Genomic DNA, 19076 nt, shown 5'->3' on the forward strand with positions numbered 1-19076 from the left:
TTCCCTGCTCTGACACGTCTGCACTGAGTGAGTGGCATTGGCACACTGTCAATCGCTCACTACTGCTGCCATCAAACAACATAAAACACACACAGGCAGAGGCTGGAGCTCATAAATTTCAGAAGGGCAAGATTTTTTTTTGCGCATCGCCTTAATACAGCGTTGTCTCCTAATTAATTTCCTCTCGCCGTTGCTTTTTTTTCTAAGCAGAAATCTCCCAACTTTTTGTACATTTCATATTTTTTGTAGTCACATTTGGAAACCTTGCTGCAGATTGTGTATTTTTTTTAAATACTGTCAGTTGTCGCGGGGATAATTTCTGCACATTTATAGCTGACACCTGCGAGCCTAAGATTGTTTTTTTAATTTGTTTACACGTTTTCACAGCGGATATCTTTTTTTTTTTTTTTTTTTTTTAAATTTTGTTGCCGGTGCTTCATGAGGAGGATTTGGACATTTTCGAAAGGAAATGCGCCGGAATCCCACGAAGAGCGCTAATAAATGAGAGACCACCAAGGACCGTTTCTGTCTCTACCGCCCGTCAAAACCCAGAGAAAAGACTGATTGCTATGAGGATCCGTGCGGGATGTGATGGACCGTCAATTTTGACAAACAAGTTTTAAAGAAGAAGAGAAAAAAATATTCATGCGATTTTCTACAAACACAGCCGAAATCAGCGTTTTGGCACTTTGGACCGCGCGTAAAGCGACGACAACTTGGACAGAAGATTTACGCTAAAAAATAGTATTAATAAAAACTGCTGCATATTTTTTAACAAAAGACGCGTGTGTGCTGCCTGACCCCGAAGAATCACACAACCGTACATCCTTCCAGTCTGCGGCATATGTTGTAGCCGATTTCGTATATGAGTTTTTCAATTTGTGTGGCTCAGTGCACAGACTCTTTAGCGGCTACTATGGACGATCAAGCCCGGATCATGCAGTCGATCGGCGGTGTCAGTCTGGCTGGCCACTCGGTACAAGGAGGCATGGCACTGCCGCCTCCACATGGACACGATGGGACAGACGGAGACGGAAGAAAACAAGACATTGGTGACATTCTGCATCAAATAATGACCATAACTGATCAAAGTCTGGACGAGGCGCAAGCAAAGTTGGTTGATTTATATGTTTTATTAACTTCGCCACACCAAAAAAAGAAAAGGAAAAACAAAACAAAACGCCGAACGCATCATTATTGAGATGTGGCCCGTTTAACTTAACTCCCCAATGCACAACAATAGGCTGGAGTGGCTTTAATGATAATCTCACTCTGAGGTGTATTTATTGCCTCGCAAAGCTTTAACACAGTGAAAGTTGCCACTGAGGGAAGCACAGCATTTTAGTTAAACTGTCCTAGTGAGCACGTGTTTTATAAATGTTCATTCATCTACAAAAGTCTACGTGGTGTTGAAACACAATTAATGCCAGTGGGCTCATGTTATGCAGGGAATTGCCACTGAGACTAATATTTACATTAGGGCTTGGTGTTATTTGGTGTTTTAAAAAAAAAATAAAAATACTATGACACAGTATACATTTTAGAAGAAAATGCTAACTTTCTGAAGAAGAGGCTTGGAACATTGGAAGGCATTATTAAAGTGGCAACTAAACTTAAAAGCGTGTCCAACCCTATTAACTGTTTGTGTCAGACATGTGAACTATCAGTGAACTTATTTCAGTATTTTATTTTCTCTTATACTGAAACAGGAAACACGGACTGAACTGTCACAGAATGAAACCAGCACTCTTCAGCGTTCTCTGTGAAATCAAAGAAAAGACAGGTAAGATCTTTGTCTAAAATACTGTAATATCAAACTATAAACTCCATCGTTACAGTGATACATGCAATTGGAGAATCAATAAAAACACAGGCATTTTTTTTTTACCTCTCAGTGAGCTGATGACAGCCTGCATCCAGGTTATAGGTGACCTCTGACCGAATGAATCAGTCACTTTTTAAAAATATGTCACCGTACCACGCAGAAACTCCCGTTGTCACGGAACAATAGGCAGAGTCTTCTTCCACTGAAGATGCTCTTTTTTTTTCTTCTGCAAGTGTGCTTTAAAGCACTGGTTTGCTTGGATTTGAACATAAAGTGCGCTCCAGATTTCACACTCACCACCCTGCCAGTGAAGAGGCTGGGGAAGTCCCGTAGCATATGCTCTACATATCCTAGATCACACAGAATCCATGCTGGAAAACCTGACAACGTTTTGCCATCAACTTATAAGAGATTTTTTTATTAGTCAAATCATACGATGGGCTCGCAGAATTAATAATTCGACTGCAGTTGTATGAAAGCCTTCCTGCAAAGGTGGATGGTTAATCTTGAAAAATGCAAACAACACATCTCCTGGAAGCTTAGTTAGAGAAAAGGATTGTGAAATAATAATAAAAAAATCCTCTTTTTATATATTTATATGAGCATAAACTGTTATTTCTGTTTTTTAGGACTAGGATTGAAAACCTTTAGCATGCACACACACTTCATTCATATATTATTGAGAGTTGTAATTACAAGCGTTCATTTTTTTATAGCTTAAACTTTGTGTTTTTTTTTTTTATTTCAAGTCCAAACCTGTATCCCATGAGATTATTGGTTTTACACCTTATGGTCTATTTTCTTAAATAAGGACGCTGGCTTTTTGATGACAATTTTTTTGCAGACAATGCTTATTGAACAGGTGCTTCAAATATCTACTCTCCTATATGTTAGCTATTTATTTTTCTAGTAATATGTATTTTTAAAATGATGAACGAATTTGACTCTACTAGAAAAAAAAGGAGTAAACCTGGTGTTTTGTCAGATTTGTGACCTTTGTGCGGTTTATGAGGAAATTAGCTTGAAGGAGGTCATAAAAGTTTATGAACTTCCTCAACACAGGTGGCGTCCACAGGGGCAGGCCGAGGGTCCACAGTCTAGCCGAGCTGCTCTGCTATGTTTGTGAGCCTGTTGATTTCAGGCAATGAAAGAGACGGAGCAATAATAAAAAAAGAGTAGATGCAGATCAAACACGATGCCAGCTTTGAGGCGGAAGTGTTGCTGCGATTGTAGAATGTGGAGCTCACTGAAAAAAACAAGTATTAGAAGTGATTTTTAGTTTCAGACCCAAACCACTTTCCCACATCAGTTTTACTTGTTTGTTTGTTTGAAGTTATAATGGCTCCTGTTTGAATGTTTAAGCTGTGTGAACTCGAGTCATTCAAGTTAGCATGGAAATTATTTAAAGCAACATCATTTGGTGTGTCCACGTGCACGTTTGATCGAGATCCTGGTAAGAAGTGAGTGTGAAAAAGAGACGAGACAGAGGAGGAGAGTGAGCACAAGCCTGCGTGCGTGCATGTGTGTATGTATGTGTGCATGGTTAACCTGTGGTTTAGAGTCACAGCCTCCCCCTCTTAGCCATTGACAGAACTCAGCTGGTCTGGTGGCCTTGTTGACCGGTCTGCTTTTCCAGCTCACAGTAAGCCTTTCACTGGCTCCTACAGCATCATTCACAAGGCTTCCTTGGCCCTTTCATGTCTGTTGAGATGGCACATGGGGCCGCTGTCTTTTAGCCATGGAGCCCACCGCTGCCTGAAAATGGCTTTTAATAATAAATTTGAAAGTGGTCCAAGAATCATCAGTGTAATTACTGCACACATGTATCATGTTATCAGGGCTTATTGCATGGTGTGCAGGTGATTAGTAAGACTAAGGTCTGGCTTTCGTATTATTTTGTGACGAAGATGGCGAGACTCAGTTGCATTTTGAAATGATTGCGTTTTGGAACGGAAAGGTTAAGAAAATGCATTTTCTAGTAATAGCAAGACACTTCAAAGCGTTTTTTTCCAAGGTGTTTGGAAGTTTATGGCACTCTTTTAACTGTTATTGTAGAGCTACGGGCACATTTCTGCATTGCTAATGCCCTCGAAGTATTAATTCACTTTGATATGCTAATTAGAGAGCATTATGCAAGAAATGAGATTAAGTGGCAGCATGAAGTCATTTGCCTGTCACTAAATTGAGTGTTTTAGCAGGAAGGCTTTTTCCTCCAAAATTTCTTGGTTTTGCATTTAGATAAGCTGAATGTGAGATTTGGTTGGCAAGTGTTGTTCTTTGTGCTTTCATGTGTGTGATCTTTTTTTTCCCCTTTAGGTTGATACATAAAAAAAGACAAACAAATCAAAATCTTTCATGTCTCTAACTGTTTTAGGACAAAGGATACATTCACGCTGTACCTTTCCCCCCCTTAGGCTTCATGAGGAGACAATGAATGCATTGAGTGAAAATTGCCTGCGATTCAGATGAGTTTTGCAGTTATTCCTCTGTGCTGGGTTTGTTTTATCCTGCTGGCTACTCCCTTGTCTTGCTCTCTTGCTTGGAAGAGAGGCTCACAGCAGCAGGAGCAGCGGGAGCGGCAAGAATAACAAAGGTGAAAGATTACCTCCATATGGTATTTCTGACCAGGAAAAGAGAGGTTCTGTAGCAAGACTCCTCTTTGATGTGAGGTTTAATCAATAGAAAGAGATTACAGAAAACTATTACAGGCTAAATCATGGAGTACTACAGAGAGGCTTAGCCCTCTCCACAGCTCTCTCAGCTGCGTGGCGCTTCTTTGGCTGCATATTGACTTGTTGTTTTCGTGACCTTTGACTCATCAGGTTCAGAAATGGGGGGTCTGGAGAGGTAGGGGAAGGAGGGAGGGAATGTGGCAGAGATTCAGGCTGATGAATGCTGCGATCCTGTGTCAGAGGCAGTGGATTAGGGAGGGTACTGCACTCACAGGTCGAGGCGGTGTCGCCGTTTGGTGTTTTTTTTTGTGCACGTTTTTGATATGGCTTCTGAAAGAGCTGAACGTGCTTTCACGTGTGCATTTGGGTCTGTCCACGCTGTGTTCGGTGCTCGACTGAGAAAGACTGTGCTCACTAAATACAGTTCAGGATGAGCCTGTAATTAACCACATGCAAGCCGGACTAAAAGTGTTACCTGAAGTAAATAGAGTTAGGACTGAGTGGGTAAGCATTTCTGAATTCTGTAGGGAACATGAATTTTAGTGCTGCCAAAGTTAATGAGGAAACTAGTTCTAATTGTATTATTATTATTATGATTATATTTTTATTACAATTTTTTTCCCCTCAAAATTAAGGAGCTAGGGAACAAAAATATATGTTATTTTAGTCAATTCTTTTCTTTTCTTTTTTTTTGGTTCTACCTCATGGGTTTTTCTTCATCCTGAAAAGGCTCCAGTAAATGCATGACAGAGAACAGAAAGCTATTCAGCAGCAGACACAATTGACTTTGGCTGCTTTTTGTCTCAGAGAGCCCCAGTGATGCGGCTGCACTGACTAGATAGTGTTGTGCCGAATGGCTTGCGCACAGCTGGGTTCTTGACTGGCTCAGTGTCAGGGCCACTAGTGCTTCCCCTTCTAAAGCACAAGGGGGACCGAGGAAGATGTGGCTATTATCTAAGTAGCTCCCAAATACCCTCCATTTCCCCATCATCAAAGATGAAAAGAAGGAGAGCCAGACAAAGAGGAAAAAAACAGAGTATACATATTGGTTTCATTTGGAAGGGTAAATGCTTTTGTGTTGTGGCGATAGATGTCTCTGCAGCTGTAATGGCTGGTATCTGCACGTACAGAACCTCAAATCTTTATTTATTTATTTATTTTTTTTGGGGGGGGGGGGGGGGGGGTGATCTAGTGCTGTCCTTCCATCTACGCACGCACCCATCTTCTTGCACACATCTCCCTCTCTCCCCCTCGAATCGCTTCAAGCGTTTTCTGCGGGCTCCTGCGCGATCAACAGCTCATAATTGTTTTTTGCACATACGTTATGCAAATGAGCCTTTATGGCAACTGGCATAACAATTAGCATCCTCCAACAATATTTTAGTAGGTTAATTGCGAAATTTCTGAATTGTACATCTGAGTTGTTAATTAGGCATGACAGAGGTGGTGAAATAGTTATCTTCAGGCGGTGGCAGCCAGCAGAGGCTGCTTTGGATGCAAAAAGGAAGGATTGATTGAAATTAGTTTACAGCAGTAGGAGCGTGCCTGCTGGAGACTCTTTGCATGCCCCTCTTGCTTTTTGTGGCATCTGTTTGTTGCTGAATGCAAAAAGCACGAGGCAGACGCAAACGTGAAGAAGGTGGGTCACGTTTTGACACCTGTAGAAATATTGCGCTTTTTTTTTTTTGGCTGTTTGAAGAAATACTCGTCCTGCTGTTGTTTTTAATTTTTATTTTTTTATGTCACTGCAGCTGGACTGTAAACAATTTTATAACTTATTTATTCCACTTTTTATTTTTGCATTTTTTTTAAATGTTAAAGTTAAATGTAGCAGGGAAAAACTAAATAAAATATCCATCTGTATTTATTTATTTATTCATAGGCTAAAATGTATTGACGAAAAAAAAATTGTTGCAAAATCTAAAACCCCTTTTAATGCGTTTCTGATTATGAAAACACATTTCATTATGCGTTTTTCTTCCTTTACACTCGTAGTGATTCTATATGATTTCAAGCTATAGCTGGAGTTTATTTACAAGTAAGTAAATAAAGTCACAAAGAGACTTTATTTTAAAATTACTCTCCAAGTCTCTTGTGTCATGATGTTCATTACTGTGTCACCCGATGGCCAAGTGTATGCAATGCCATAGAGCTGGTTATTAGTGTAAAAAGCGTTACAGTGAAAGACTGGCGCAAAGCAAGTCCTCTCTCAGTAATGACTCTGCTATTTATAGGTCCCTATTTCATTAGCCCTAGTGTTTCAGGGAAGAGTCTTCCTCATGGGACAATAGACACCATGATGTTCATTTACTCTTGTACACATTACATGTGGACAACTAAGTGACCCATCATCTGTGAGTGCAAGAACATGGACAGCGCTCTTGTATTTCCTCCTAATTTAGCTTTTTTTGTGCCTGTGTTTAATCTTTTTTAATAGATGGACTTTTTTTGGAGGGGATGTGTGTGTGTGTGTGTGTGTGTGTGTGTGTGTGTGTGTGTGTGTGTGTGTGTGTGTGTGTGTGTCTGTGTGAAGGTGTTACAGGTGATGCGGTTCTCTTGCTAAAATGATGAAGGAGTTAAAGCCACCAGTCACTAAATGCACACATTTGTAATATCTCGACACCGTGGCGGTTTGCGGCTTGTTGTGTGACAAAAGCGACGTGATACACAATCGTCACCTTTCTTCTCTTTACACACGATTGTTTTCCAAAAACGGGGGAAGGAAAAAAAGGGGCTCTTTGCTGTCTCTGCTACATTTGCGAGCTTGAAAATGTAGCCCCTCTCCCCATTGTTCCAGATGCCATTGTTCCACGTTTCATACATTAGAATGATATATTGAAGGCAGAAATGGGAAAAAGACTGCAATGCAATGAAATTTTAATCAGCGTCTTCTGCTGCTTTAATAAGGCAAATAATTCTTATTGGCTGCTGTGTTAAGATTTCTAATATTTAATTCATAACAAACCTTGCATTATTCTGCTCTTGCCCTAAGACAAGCTCCACTCTGCTGCCTGCTAAAAGGCAACGATGGAGGAGTGGAGGGGGTGTTAAAGGAAGTGCACACCCAGCATTTTTCTTATCAGTTTTGGCATAAATATCACACTGTTTTGATATCGTCCGTGAATTCAAATATCTGTTTAAAATCATTTTAACTAAATGTGTCACTGGAGCTAATGATGGAGAAACTGGGCTGGCACTCCTGGTGATCAGTGGACAAAGACTTAAGTAGCTTTCTTTGTAATTTTGTCAGCAGTCAGTTAAGTGCAACCATTTGCCGGGCTAACTGTCTTTTTATTTTCTTTAGTCCTTGAAGTTCATTTTTGCGTCTGAAGTAATGGAGAGATGGCGAGGGGCCAGCAGCTAGGTGCTGGCTCATGTTACAGAGAAACGGTGGGACCTGTTTTCGTCTCTCGGTGAAATGGCTTAATTGGTGTCAGAGCCCCAGGGATAAAGGCCTCTTGCTCTGAAACACAGCCACACAGGCCCTGTCTTCCCTCAAACCAGGAGGAACGGCCGACGTCTGCTGGTGAATGAGGACTAAGCCGTGGCATAACAATACCAAATGATGTTTGGGATGACAGAAATTAATATGCACTTGCTCCCAGAAAGCTATGATTAATGACGGCGAGCAGGGAAATGCTGTCCCTCCTTTTGCTCCTCTTTGATGGGGGATTGAAAACCAAAAAGAAGGAGGGAAAAAAAGGCTGGTTTCTCCTCTCTTTAGAAAGTGGAGGAAGTACATTACACACTGCTATTCTTTTTTTTTTCTTACTTTATCCTCAAGCAAGAGGCAGGAAAATACCGAGCACTGGTAATGAATTTTGGAACCATTCAGTAACATTGTGACCTACTATATTGTCCCGTTGCAAAATCCTCACAAATACATGGATCCTTTTGCAAAGCTGCTCAACCACTGGTCATAACTCTAGTTAAGAATCTGATATCTAATGTTATCTGTAATCGCTAAAAAAAATTAGCAAATGTAATTTTAATAAGAGTTAATAAGAGATGACCTGACGATGGCTTCTTTTCGTATAGAATTTTACGCACGCCCATTGATTCCAAGCCAAAGGTGTGAACAAAATGGTGGTGTGCTGTTGCCATGATAATGATCTGTATCTGTTGTGTCCTAGGAGGAGACGCATGAATATTTAATTGTGTCTGCTCGAGAGATTCCCCAGACCCTTCTGTTCATTTCTTACTTTCTCTAATGCGTTTCCACCCTCCCAGGTACTTCCTCTCTAAGTAATGGAGAATTAAAGCGTGCATTAAAATGATCTAAATTGCAATGTAAGGGATTTCTAAGGACATTTGTCTCAGCACAATGCGGCTGAAAATTCAAATGGCAAGTTTTGACAACGGACATTCTGCTGACACCGTGTATTTGCTTCACGTTGGCTCCTCAAATAAGCATTTCCTCTGTCAAAGTGATTGATATGTATTAAGCGTGCGCTTTTTACATCACGCCGCTTTGGGAGATAATGTGGGTGCGCGCATATAAGTTTTAAACAGCGAATGAGTTCCCCCTCATATTGATCTATTTGTGTTGGCGGAGTGGCAGGTGCTATACGAAGACTGTGTCAGCTTTGATTGTTTGTGTCAGTGATCCGAGCCGACACTGAGCTCTTTTACTGTTCGTCACTGCACTTGCTTCCTGTTGATGAATGGCAGCGCACTGCACAGATCCTCAAAAAAAACCTCGTGTCTGTGCTGTCTCACCAGCCCTCTGAATCAACCTTGGATCTCAGAGATTTTTTTATCTCTTATGTGTACACTTGGATTTTTTTCCAATTCTTTTTATTTTGTAATGCTAAACTGTGGGACATACCTAAAATGTCCACAGGACTTAAAAAAAATTTTTTTTTTTAATGAAATCCAATAATGTAAAAGCTTTCAATGGGAAAGGGAACATCAGTTGATGAGGGACAGGAGGTGTGGTTCCTCTCCTTCTCTAAATATTCAAGTTTAGTTCTTAACGTGCATCTGTGTGTGTGTGTGAGTGTGTGTGTGTGTGTTGGCAGGCATGCTAGGTTATGGCGTGAAGGTGAGCCTCTGTAAGTATGCAGAGCACGGCGGGCCTCGCACGGGTGCTGAAGGAGAGCATGGAGTGGCAGAGTTAATTTATTTAATGACTGAGCGTCTTATATCTCCCCAGCCCTGATTAGAATCCATGCTTGATGAGGGAAGCGATAGAGGGGAGTGCGCTGCCCCTAGGCCCTAGCACGTACATTCACGGTTTTCTTTCTCCAGTGCCTATTCCCCCCCCCCCCCCCCCCCTCCCAATCCACTGGGTTTTGCAATAAAAAAAGAAAGACATAAAAGGGAAAAGTGCACCACCAAGTAGGATAATAACCGCTTGTGTCCGTCACGATATTTCGTGATTATGTCCGTACATGTGATCGTTTTGTTGCACACTGGCAGGAAATGCAGCTCTGAGCCTGATTAAATGTGCGTGTTCGTGTGTGTGTGTGCGTGTGTGTGTGTGTGGCGTGCTCCGTGATAAAGACGAAGTGCTGTGGAGCTCCATGAACGTGGGAAAGCCAAACAGAGCGTGTCACTTTGGCAGCACGGGCTGTCAGCATTGGGGAGCTGCAGTTGTAAAAACCATGACCTTCCTCTTTGCCAGCATGTCTCTTGCAGAGCCAAAGCACTGCCCTGTAGATCTGGGCTGGCTGTGGGAGGGAATACAAACACGGAGAGAGGGACAGTTGGAAAAAAAAAAATGGCAAGAGCCATAATTGTGAGGAAGGGGCGGCTGAAGTAATGAAATACTTCTTGGAGCTATCATAACTGAGAAGGTGAGGGAGGGAAAGCAAAGAGGGGAGAAAACACTCGGCGGCTTCTAACATTTCCACGAGCCATCATCAGTAATGCCGCTGCAGCCTCACAAACCAGAAATTATTTCTTCAGGCGTCGCTGTCAAGTGTTATTCAAATAACACCAGCCTCACATTTGAATAACAGCCGACATTTTGAATTAATTAATCAGACAAGATAGTCTGGGCCTTTTCTCATTAGTCTACAGGTCAGGCTGGGGAAGATATATGCGCCGGTGATGATATACTTGTCTTTAATAGTGATTTATGGAGATTTTGGATTGTACTCGATTTGTCAAAGGGCCTGGTAGCAGAAAAATAGAAGAGTGTATATTTCATTACCTAATCTTTGATACGTTCCACGATGCTAAAAGATACAGTCCCGTTGTGTAGCTGCACAGGAAGCTCTTTTTATATTCGCTCTTCTTGAGTGAAGAGGCACACACACACACACACACACAGAAACACAAAGACACACATTTAATCTCATACTGTAGGCTTCCCATTTTACTTTTCCTATGCAATTAAGCGAGAGCTGTAAATTATAACTGTACCCTACTTTAATTATCGTGGTGTAAAAATAGAGTTCCTGTCTTTGAGAGGATTTCATTAACTTACTCAATATTCCATGTCAGCTCGGAGGATCACAAGATTGCAGTGAGGTTTGTCTTTAACATCCTCTGAATCAAGTGGGTTACTTACCTAGATGCTATTTAATTAATAGGAGGAGCAAATAGCAGTGGGTTTGCATGTAAATATAGACTCCATATCTCCCTGGCTGTAGTTGACCTCAGCTGGTTTGACATTTTATTTGGGTTTCATAGTGGGTTTTGTGCGTGCGTGTGTGTGTCTGAGTGTGTGTGTGTGGTCACAGCGAGCAAAAAAAGTACAGTTTTGAAAAGGATAGTGCTCATCATGTAGTGTCACTTACTTCATGGGTTGTTAGATATGAAGTTCATCAGCAGCTATTTGTATATATATATTTTCTAACATACAGCGGGTTTAATTACCCAGAGTAGACATGTACATCTGTGATTTTATGCTGCACAACGTGTGTGTGTGTGTGTGTGTGTGAGTGCTGGAGAGTGTCAGGAAGCTACGAGCTGTTGCCATTCCAGTGAGCAGCCCACACAAAATGCACCAACACCAGTGTGACAAAACATTCAAATAAATTGCTGTCAGGCTGCCGAAACACCAAGTGCAGCGATTTTTATCTGACATGTGGAAGACCCAGACATGCAGTCCTGACAAGTAACGCCGGAGCACCTGTGAGAGACGAGCGATAAAAATCAGGATACGCCTGATCCTCGGCATAACAATACCTATCATTACTTGATATTATTACTCTTCTTTAAGAGAGAGCTCAAGATGGAAAGATAGTCTCAACGTGTTGGCTTCTTTTAAAGTCTGGATAATAAATGATCTTTGGCCGCTGTTTATTTAGACGCCCACCCCCAAAGAAGAATTTATGGTTAAGTGGAATTATGAAGGCTGATGGCTTTTCAACAAGTATTAAAATGGCTTTTACATTCATGCAGAATTGTTTATTACTCTGAGAAAATGGTCGTATTTTTTTTTTTTGTCTGAAGGTTCAATATAAAAAGTGCTAGTGTTTGAAAATTTAATTTACTGGTCTAGCATCAGCATTCACAGATGCAATCAAATGCACAACACACACACACACACACACACACACACACACACACACACACACACACACACACGTTCTTAAATATTTACATTAGGCTTTTATAATGTTTAACGCTCTTGAGTAATTCTGCTTTTTAGTTCTTTGCAGCTTAAATAGAATTTAGTGCAAAAATCAACCTGACTGATGATCCTGATTGACTTAGTTTCACCGCTGCACGCAGCATGGAGGCACAAATTAATACTAAGAGAGTCTGCGTTGCTTCACTTATTCTCATTGAGTCTCCAAAATTGACTCAGTAATTCTTAAATCCAATTGAGAAGCATTAAAAATGTGCTTTTTTCGAATCTCCGAGACAAAGGACTCACTGTGCAATGTGCCATCCATTCTCTACTGTATTGTTATTTTCTCCCTTATAGGTTACTAATGAGGAATCGGCCCTCATTATGATTTTAAGGATGAGAGAGGAAAGCTTTTAATTAATGATACGTAAATGGTTCTGAATTGATTATGTTAGAATATCAAGAGAGATGGGTAGAAGCTGTGGTGTAATATATTTTAATTAAGAATTAATTAAAAATGATGGCAATTTTATAGAGGCAGAAAATAGAAGAATTTATTCTCTGTCACAATTAAATCAGCCCCTGATTTAATAAACAGACACATGCTGTATTCACTGAAGAGTTATATTTATACGTTGCGAGGCAGAATTATCCCAAATATTAAAAAAAAAAAAAAAAGATCAGCGCAGTGTGTCAGTGGTCGACCACAAGCTGGGTTCTCTGGGGTTAATGGTGATTTATCTCATTCCTAATTCATGAGATCCTCCTGGTCTGTGTTAGGTGGATCAATAAAGCTGTGTTTCCTTTTTGAATTCAGTGTCTACAATTAGATTTGCGACGTGGAACACAATTAGAAGTAAGACATGAATGCATGTTTTTATCTCTGGTGGCAAGTGAATGTGCGCTCCCAAAAGATATCAATCTGTTTATGAGGTAAAAAGATTTGTGTGAAAAAGATGACTTGTGACTAGACGTGGACCCTTGTTAACCCTTTTAATTGTTATCTGCTTTCTTTCATTCATTCTTCGGGGCATGGGGAAGCGGAGGACGGCGCATTAGCCGTGCGCGCCGCTATTAAAGGGAGAGAGGTCTTTGTTTTCTGCTAACAGTGGCATACATGCTCCGTGCTAAACTCCGCGATCAATGGCAGAGAGGCTGCTATCACAGCACTCGATGCAGGCGTAGCTCAGGGGGGCGGGTGGGGGGGGGGGGGGGGCGTGCGGCGGGGGTCCCTGGTGGTTCATTTTGATTGGAGCGCAGAGTTTTGTGTTGAAAGGCGAGGGAGAGACAGGCTGTTGGAAGCAAATCCCCCTGGATCAGTTAGAGCTTTGCAACAAAAACACCTTGATATTCCTGGGAACATTTGCTTAGGAAAAAGAATGAATTTAAATAAACGGGCAACGAGAGAATGAAATGATCTAAAGCATTTCTGAAGGTTTCTGTGCTCAGAGAAAGCTCGTGTATCTCTGGCTTAGAATTAATTTAGCAGCCACTTTTCAAATCACAGTAAAGCGCTGCAGTGTACAAAATGGAAATCAGTGTAGCTGAAGTGTTTTGGTAATGACGTTCAGCAGTCTTAAAAAAAATTAAAGTTTTTTAAACAAATGAAATATATAGTAGGTGGAGGGTGTTTAAGATGGTGTTAAGTTGATTGTTTGTGTAGCAGCGTGTGAAAGAAAGCCTATATTAGCTAACCAATCTAGAGTGGGAGTAAGAAGAAGAAATGCCCTTTATTAAACACTGAATAGATTATTAGTCCGAGTCTCCTCACGCGAGATCACCCATAGAGGCTCAGAGCCATCAACAGTCACGTGCGTGCACATCGAACGTCTGTGAGTGCGCACACAAATATAAACGCGTACGTGACGCGCAGAGGGACACATGTTGAGGAAACACGCACAGGGGCCCCAGATGTGTTCATGCATGCACACGCTGTATATATTGCACGCACGCCAGTGGCTGGCAGAGCATCTTCTTTTTTGACACCTGCAACTAGTTGCAATACATCACTGTCAGGATCACTTTCTCCACCCATCCGCATTTGCACGTTAGTTATCCGCGGAGGCCTTCGTCAAAAAGTTGAGCAGTCCTGACATCAGCTCCCTTGTGGGAACCGAAAAGGTGAAGTTGTGCTGGGAGTTGCCGCGGCGGGTGTCATCGCTGGCTGTACTCGCTGCACCCAACAGCACCGTAATGACTACTGAAGAGAGAAATGATGCTTTAACATGTAACTGTTATGCCATATTAATTGTGTGATGGGCACGTGAAGGGAGATTGTGAACGGCAAAGCCAAACACGTTGCTTTCATCCTGATACTTTTCCCAAGTTACAACAAATATTGTCATAAAATGGAGGGAAAGACATGATAAAAAGCCAGGTGGAGCTTATTTTATTTGGCGGTTCTTCTAGTAAATGTACTTGTGTAAGTGACGACGAGTTTGGCTGTTAAGGAGGAAGTAGTGAGGGCATGCTACCCCTTCTGTGAGCCCACTGCGGAGATGAGGAGAGCCTGAGAGTGGCATTGCTAGCAGTGAGCACCAACAGCGCACTGGCCACGACAGAGAAGAGGTGGGGAGTAGCGGTTGGTGGGTGGGTAAGGTGGGGGTGGGGGTCAGTATCTGAACTGGCTGATGGGAGCCAGAACATGAAACAATGCCGGGGGAACGTCTGGTGGGTTCGCTGCACAGAATTACAAGCGAGGGAGCAGGCCTGCTGAGGCAATTACAGCTTAATGGGGTCATTTGGAAGGCAATTGCCAGGGGTTAATGTAGTATGGAGAGATGAGGTGAGATTGAAGTGAAATTTTTGGCTAGAAAATGTGTTCAAATGAAAAGGGAGCAGGCAGACAAGTCGTGCACTGATGGGGTGGGAGGTTGATTGGGGGAACTGGAATGCAGGCTTTCACTGCCACACAGAGAGACATTAGGCCTGACCGTTCACTCCAATGTACACCAGTGCAGGCAAGTGCACATGTCTGCACAGGTACTTTTGCACTCTTTCTCCTTTTGGCCTCTACTTTCTGCCCAAACTGCGAACAAGAGGCCCTCTGTTAGCACTCTGCTTCTGAACACTGCCTGTATTACCCACAGGTTTTCTTTTGCCTTATATTACTTGTGATATCAATTCCTGCATTGGGAGCATCAACCATCAGGGTACAAAATTGATTTTTTTTTTTTTTGTGCAATACAGAGAAAGATGTGTCAGATAAAATACAAGAGGCACCTTAGAGAACAAGGATAAAAAGGATCATTATGTGCTGTTACGTTAGCCAGTTCATTACCTTAATTGCTCAACATAATCCGGTGTTGGAAGGGTGCATTGGAGCTTTGGGAAGGAGTCTTTGCCAGGGCTTCCTACCCCGGGTCTCATCTCCCTGATCCCCTGATCTGCAGTAAGCAGACTGATCATGCTAAAGCTAAACTTTGATCAAAGCCAAACTTATTTAAGGTCAGCCATGTGAAATCTCCTGGGAGCTGCAGTGTGCGCCGAAGCGGACTGCGATATAGGAAGTAGTACAGCGCTGTGGCTTGCTGCTGCTGCCGGTGACCGTGCTGGATCACTGGACAGCAATAGCATTATCATCAGCCCTTTCAAGTCTTCAGCATTTTTACACGATTATGCTCAACAGTGGAACTTAAAACCATCCACGGCTGGAGATTCCTTGAGAGTGCGTTCTCGCTCGCACTCTTATCCTTCTCTGTCTGTCTTTTTCTCCCCCTCGCTCTCTGTCATCTCTGTGAAGTCTGTGTATCCCCTTCCCTCCCCCCTCCCCTTTCCCCATCTACACAGGGTTTTGGCCAAGAGCCGGCCACTTCACTGAGGCAGATTTTCCCAGGCTCCCCGAAGGCTATTTTACCAGGATTCCCATTAGATCTTTACCCATTACCAATGTTCCAAGTCATTTACAGAAGAATCTATTTATTTTATGTCGTAATGAATTCATTTGCCAAGCCTATTCTTAATGAAACTCTTCTTTTAACATGCATGAATGAATCATTTACTGTATTTTGTATATTTGGTTTGATTTTTATCTGTCACTGTCTCTGAATATGCCCCAAATCATTCCCACAGTATGCTCTCCGTCACAGTGCAATATTGCACAATGCAGAGGTGGTGGAGCATTGTGTCAGTGCTGCAGGAAAAACAAGGATGATGCAACTGTGTTGTCATTTTAGATTGACAAATAGACAGTGGCAGACCATCAGAAAGGGGAAGAGAGTGGAATGGTATCGCTGACAAACTGCTATGACCTTTGGGGTCCTTTGGCCTCCAGAGTGCAAGGCACATACAGTGTTTACCGCAGGTCAGCAGCAGCATGAACATGTTGCTCCCCCATGGAGAAAAAGCCTATTGCGCTCATCGCACCGAATCATCAACACCAATAATTGGTCAGATAATCTTTAGTCAACTGGACGCATAGTTCCAAAATATGTTTAAAAAAATTTAAAAATACAGAATCTGGGCGTTATTTTAGCTTTGAAACAACTATTAATTGGCTGTGTCGAATATGCCAAATTCAGTCTGTAGTGCTTGAAGCCATGACATCATCCAAAGAGAAGTAGAACTCCCAAAGCTGGTAGGCACTTCTCTTTCCCGTGTTCCATGTCACTAAAGCATCCCATCAAAGCTCGCCTCCTTCCTGTTGTAAGGTAGGGAAAAAAAATCGATGCTGCAATCTTTTCTTTTTGCCTCCTCCAATCCGTAATTGAAATGGAAAATCAAATGAACGGCAAGCAGATAATTGTTTTATCAATATTCCCTGCCTGCCCTACAAGGGTCAGTGCAGAATGATCATGAGTCGGGGATATGACGAGGACAAAATGTGAAATTGAACAGCTAGGAGGCAATAAATCAGCCTTGACAACTAAGAGTGACCAGCATGTAGCTGCAGCAGGCAGCTCTCCCTTCAGAATTTGTCCTAAAGCTGTCTGCACTAAATGGGGAATATTCATCTCATTATTGTTACACTTAATATTGCTATCAAATATTATTCTTAGAGTCCAGACGGGAAGTCAAGGTCACCCCTTCTATTATTGTTGTCATTGTTAGTGCGTGATATTGAGACTATAATGGAGGGCAATGCCATATGGTCTGCTAGGCTTACAAAGAGACAAAGAATAGATTTAGTGACTTGTTGTGAGTTGAGCAAATTGGTTTGTTGTTTGGTTTCCCTTTGATGACTCCTACCGCTTAACTTAACATCAGATTACATGAACTTTATATTAACTTATGTTAACTTACATTCTGTTGATTATATTTCTTTGGAGCTGGAGTTTTCAGAAGATAACGCTGTGCTGCAAAAGTCTGTTTTTGTTTTACATCCAAAATCTGCAAATAGGCTGAACTATAAAATCAAAATAAAATGAATGAATGAATGAATGAATGTTAGAAGCTACAGTAAGGCCACACTCATCAAGTAATCAATTAATTACTAATTAGTGATCAGCGATGCATGCTAGCTTTTTTTATGTTCTCCTGTTCTTATGCATCTTTAAAAAAAAAACATTGTGCCAGCTTTCCATGTCTTGCAAAAACTGCAGATAAAACTGTTGCCAGGAATCGACATCTTAAATCATGTGACATCCCTTCCCATCTGGCTCATCCAGTTGCAAGGCATTGACAAAAATATGAAATTGATTTGGTTGACGGGTGTTAAAGAGCCGACAGGAGAATGTCACAAACAATGAATGGTCACAGCTTGGAGGAAAATCAATGACAGAGGTTGAAGCCAGTCTAGAGTGCTACTTGGCAGCGTTACACTGTTCCTGGGAAAGAGCTGTCTTCTGGCCCTGGTTGTCTGATCAAAAGGAGAACTTGATCGTTTTAATGATGGAGGATACGATAAAGATGACAGCTGAAATAAGGACGCTGGAGCAAAGATTGTCTGACTTTTGTGTAGGTCGAAGCTAATGCGTTGTTTGCAATTCATTTTAGAGATTTTTATCCATATCCATAATTTGATGTGTGGCTGTAATTTAAAGCACATAGGTGTGCTTATAGCCTTTTCAGTATAACTTTGCATGGTGGAGATGTATAAATAACACTTGTTTACAGTCAACAGATGAGAGGAAACAAATCCCTTTTAGTTTTACTGTTTGGATTATCATCCTTGAAAAAAAAATGAATTGGCAGAGTGTCTTTCAAGTGGACAAAGTGATGAAAATCCCCCCTACTTTGTTGGGATTGCAGTTGTAAGCTTTGCACCATATGCTACTTTCCTCTTTAGCTGGGATTATGCCATCATTATTGCTGATAAAAGCTGTTTACTGCCTTGGCTCCAAATCGATGCTCGGGGCGCTCTGAAACTGGCATTCCCTCTCCAGAAGAGTTCATTCCCTGCCAGCTGCTCAGGATTCAACCCCCTTTTGTTTAAGATTTCACAGTTTTTGTAATGTTTATTTTCTATTTAGCCCCCCTCCCCCACTACCACCTTCCCCCCCATGGATTTTTTTTCTGCATTAGCATATGTTTACAATAATTTGACATTTACATTTGATTTGCTTACAGCAGATTGAAGGTGTCTGAGGCATGGTTTTTACAATACTCCTGGAGCTACTGTGCTGGAAAATTCAGTACATACAAATAACAAGGCCTGTTTGGAGTTGAGGCTTTTGGTAGCGAGGAAGCTGTCGTGGTACTGAAAATACCCTGATTTTACAGCAACATCCTAAAGGCTTCCTTCTCACACTGTTACCAATCAATGGCATAATCAGTCAATGCAGATGCAGCTCGACAGCTGTGTTAAGATAACAACCGGTTCTCATGACTATACAGGCCCAGATGACCTTGTGCGCTTCAAATTAATAATGTAAAATCAACACAAGACAACCACCCCCCTGGTTCCCATGCAGACGATGATGAACTACCTTTTTGCCTTACCATCAAAGGCCACTCAGACTAAGTCATGTTTCAAGGCATATACAATAATGTCACTTTTTTTTCTTCAACCCCCCAACTTAGGCTCCATGTCCCTTAAATAATGTCTCTCACTCTTCCTCTACAGCTCTCTAGTACCCAGGGAAATCATACTGATCAATATTTCCCATTTTAGAGG

At 41.7% G+C, this 19076-nt stretch overlaps 1 protein-coding gene across 9 annotated transcripts in view; it reads left to right on the forward strand.

Moving 5' to 3' along the window:
• Positions 1-409: 409 nt before the first annotated feature.
• Positions 410-19076, forward strand: part of pbx3b (pre-B-cell leukemia homeobox 3b) — a 55476-nt gene continuing 36809 nt past the window's right edge. For 5 of the 9 annotated variants that reach the window (XM_026186802.1, XM_026186805.1, XM_026186807.1 and 2 more), the window contains exons 1-2: positions 410-1113; positions 1710-1783. In XM_026186802.1, the coding sequence (XP_026042587.1) occupies positions 866-1113; positions 1710-1783 (322 nt within the window). In that variant the 5' untranslated portion in view covers positions 410-865. Of the gene's footprint in view, positions 1114-1703; positions 1784-19076 lie in introns of all 9 variants that reach the window. The other 4 variants (XM_026186801.1, XM_026186804.1, XM_026186806.1 and 1 more) reach the window with 1 other exon arrangement.

This window comes from Astatotilapia calliptera, chromosome 12 (assembly GCF_900246225.1).
Source record: "Astatotilapia calliptera chromosome 12, fAstCal1.2, whole genome shotgun sequence".
NCBI lineage: Eukaryota > Metazoa > Chordata > Actinopteri > Cichliformes > Cichlidae > Astatotilapia > Astatotilapia calliptera.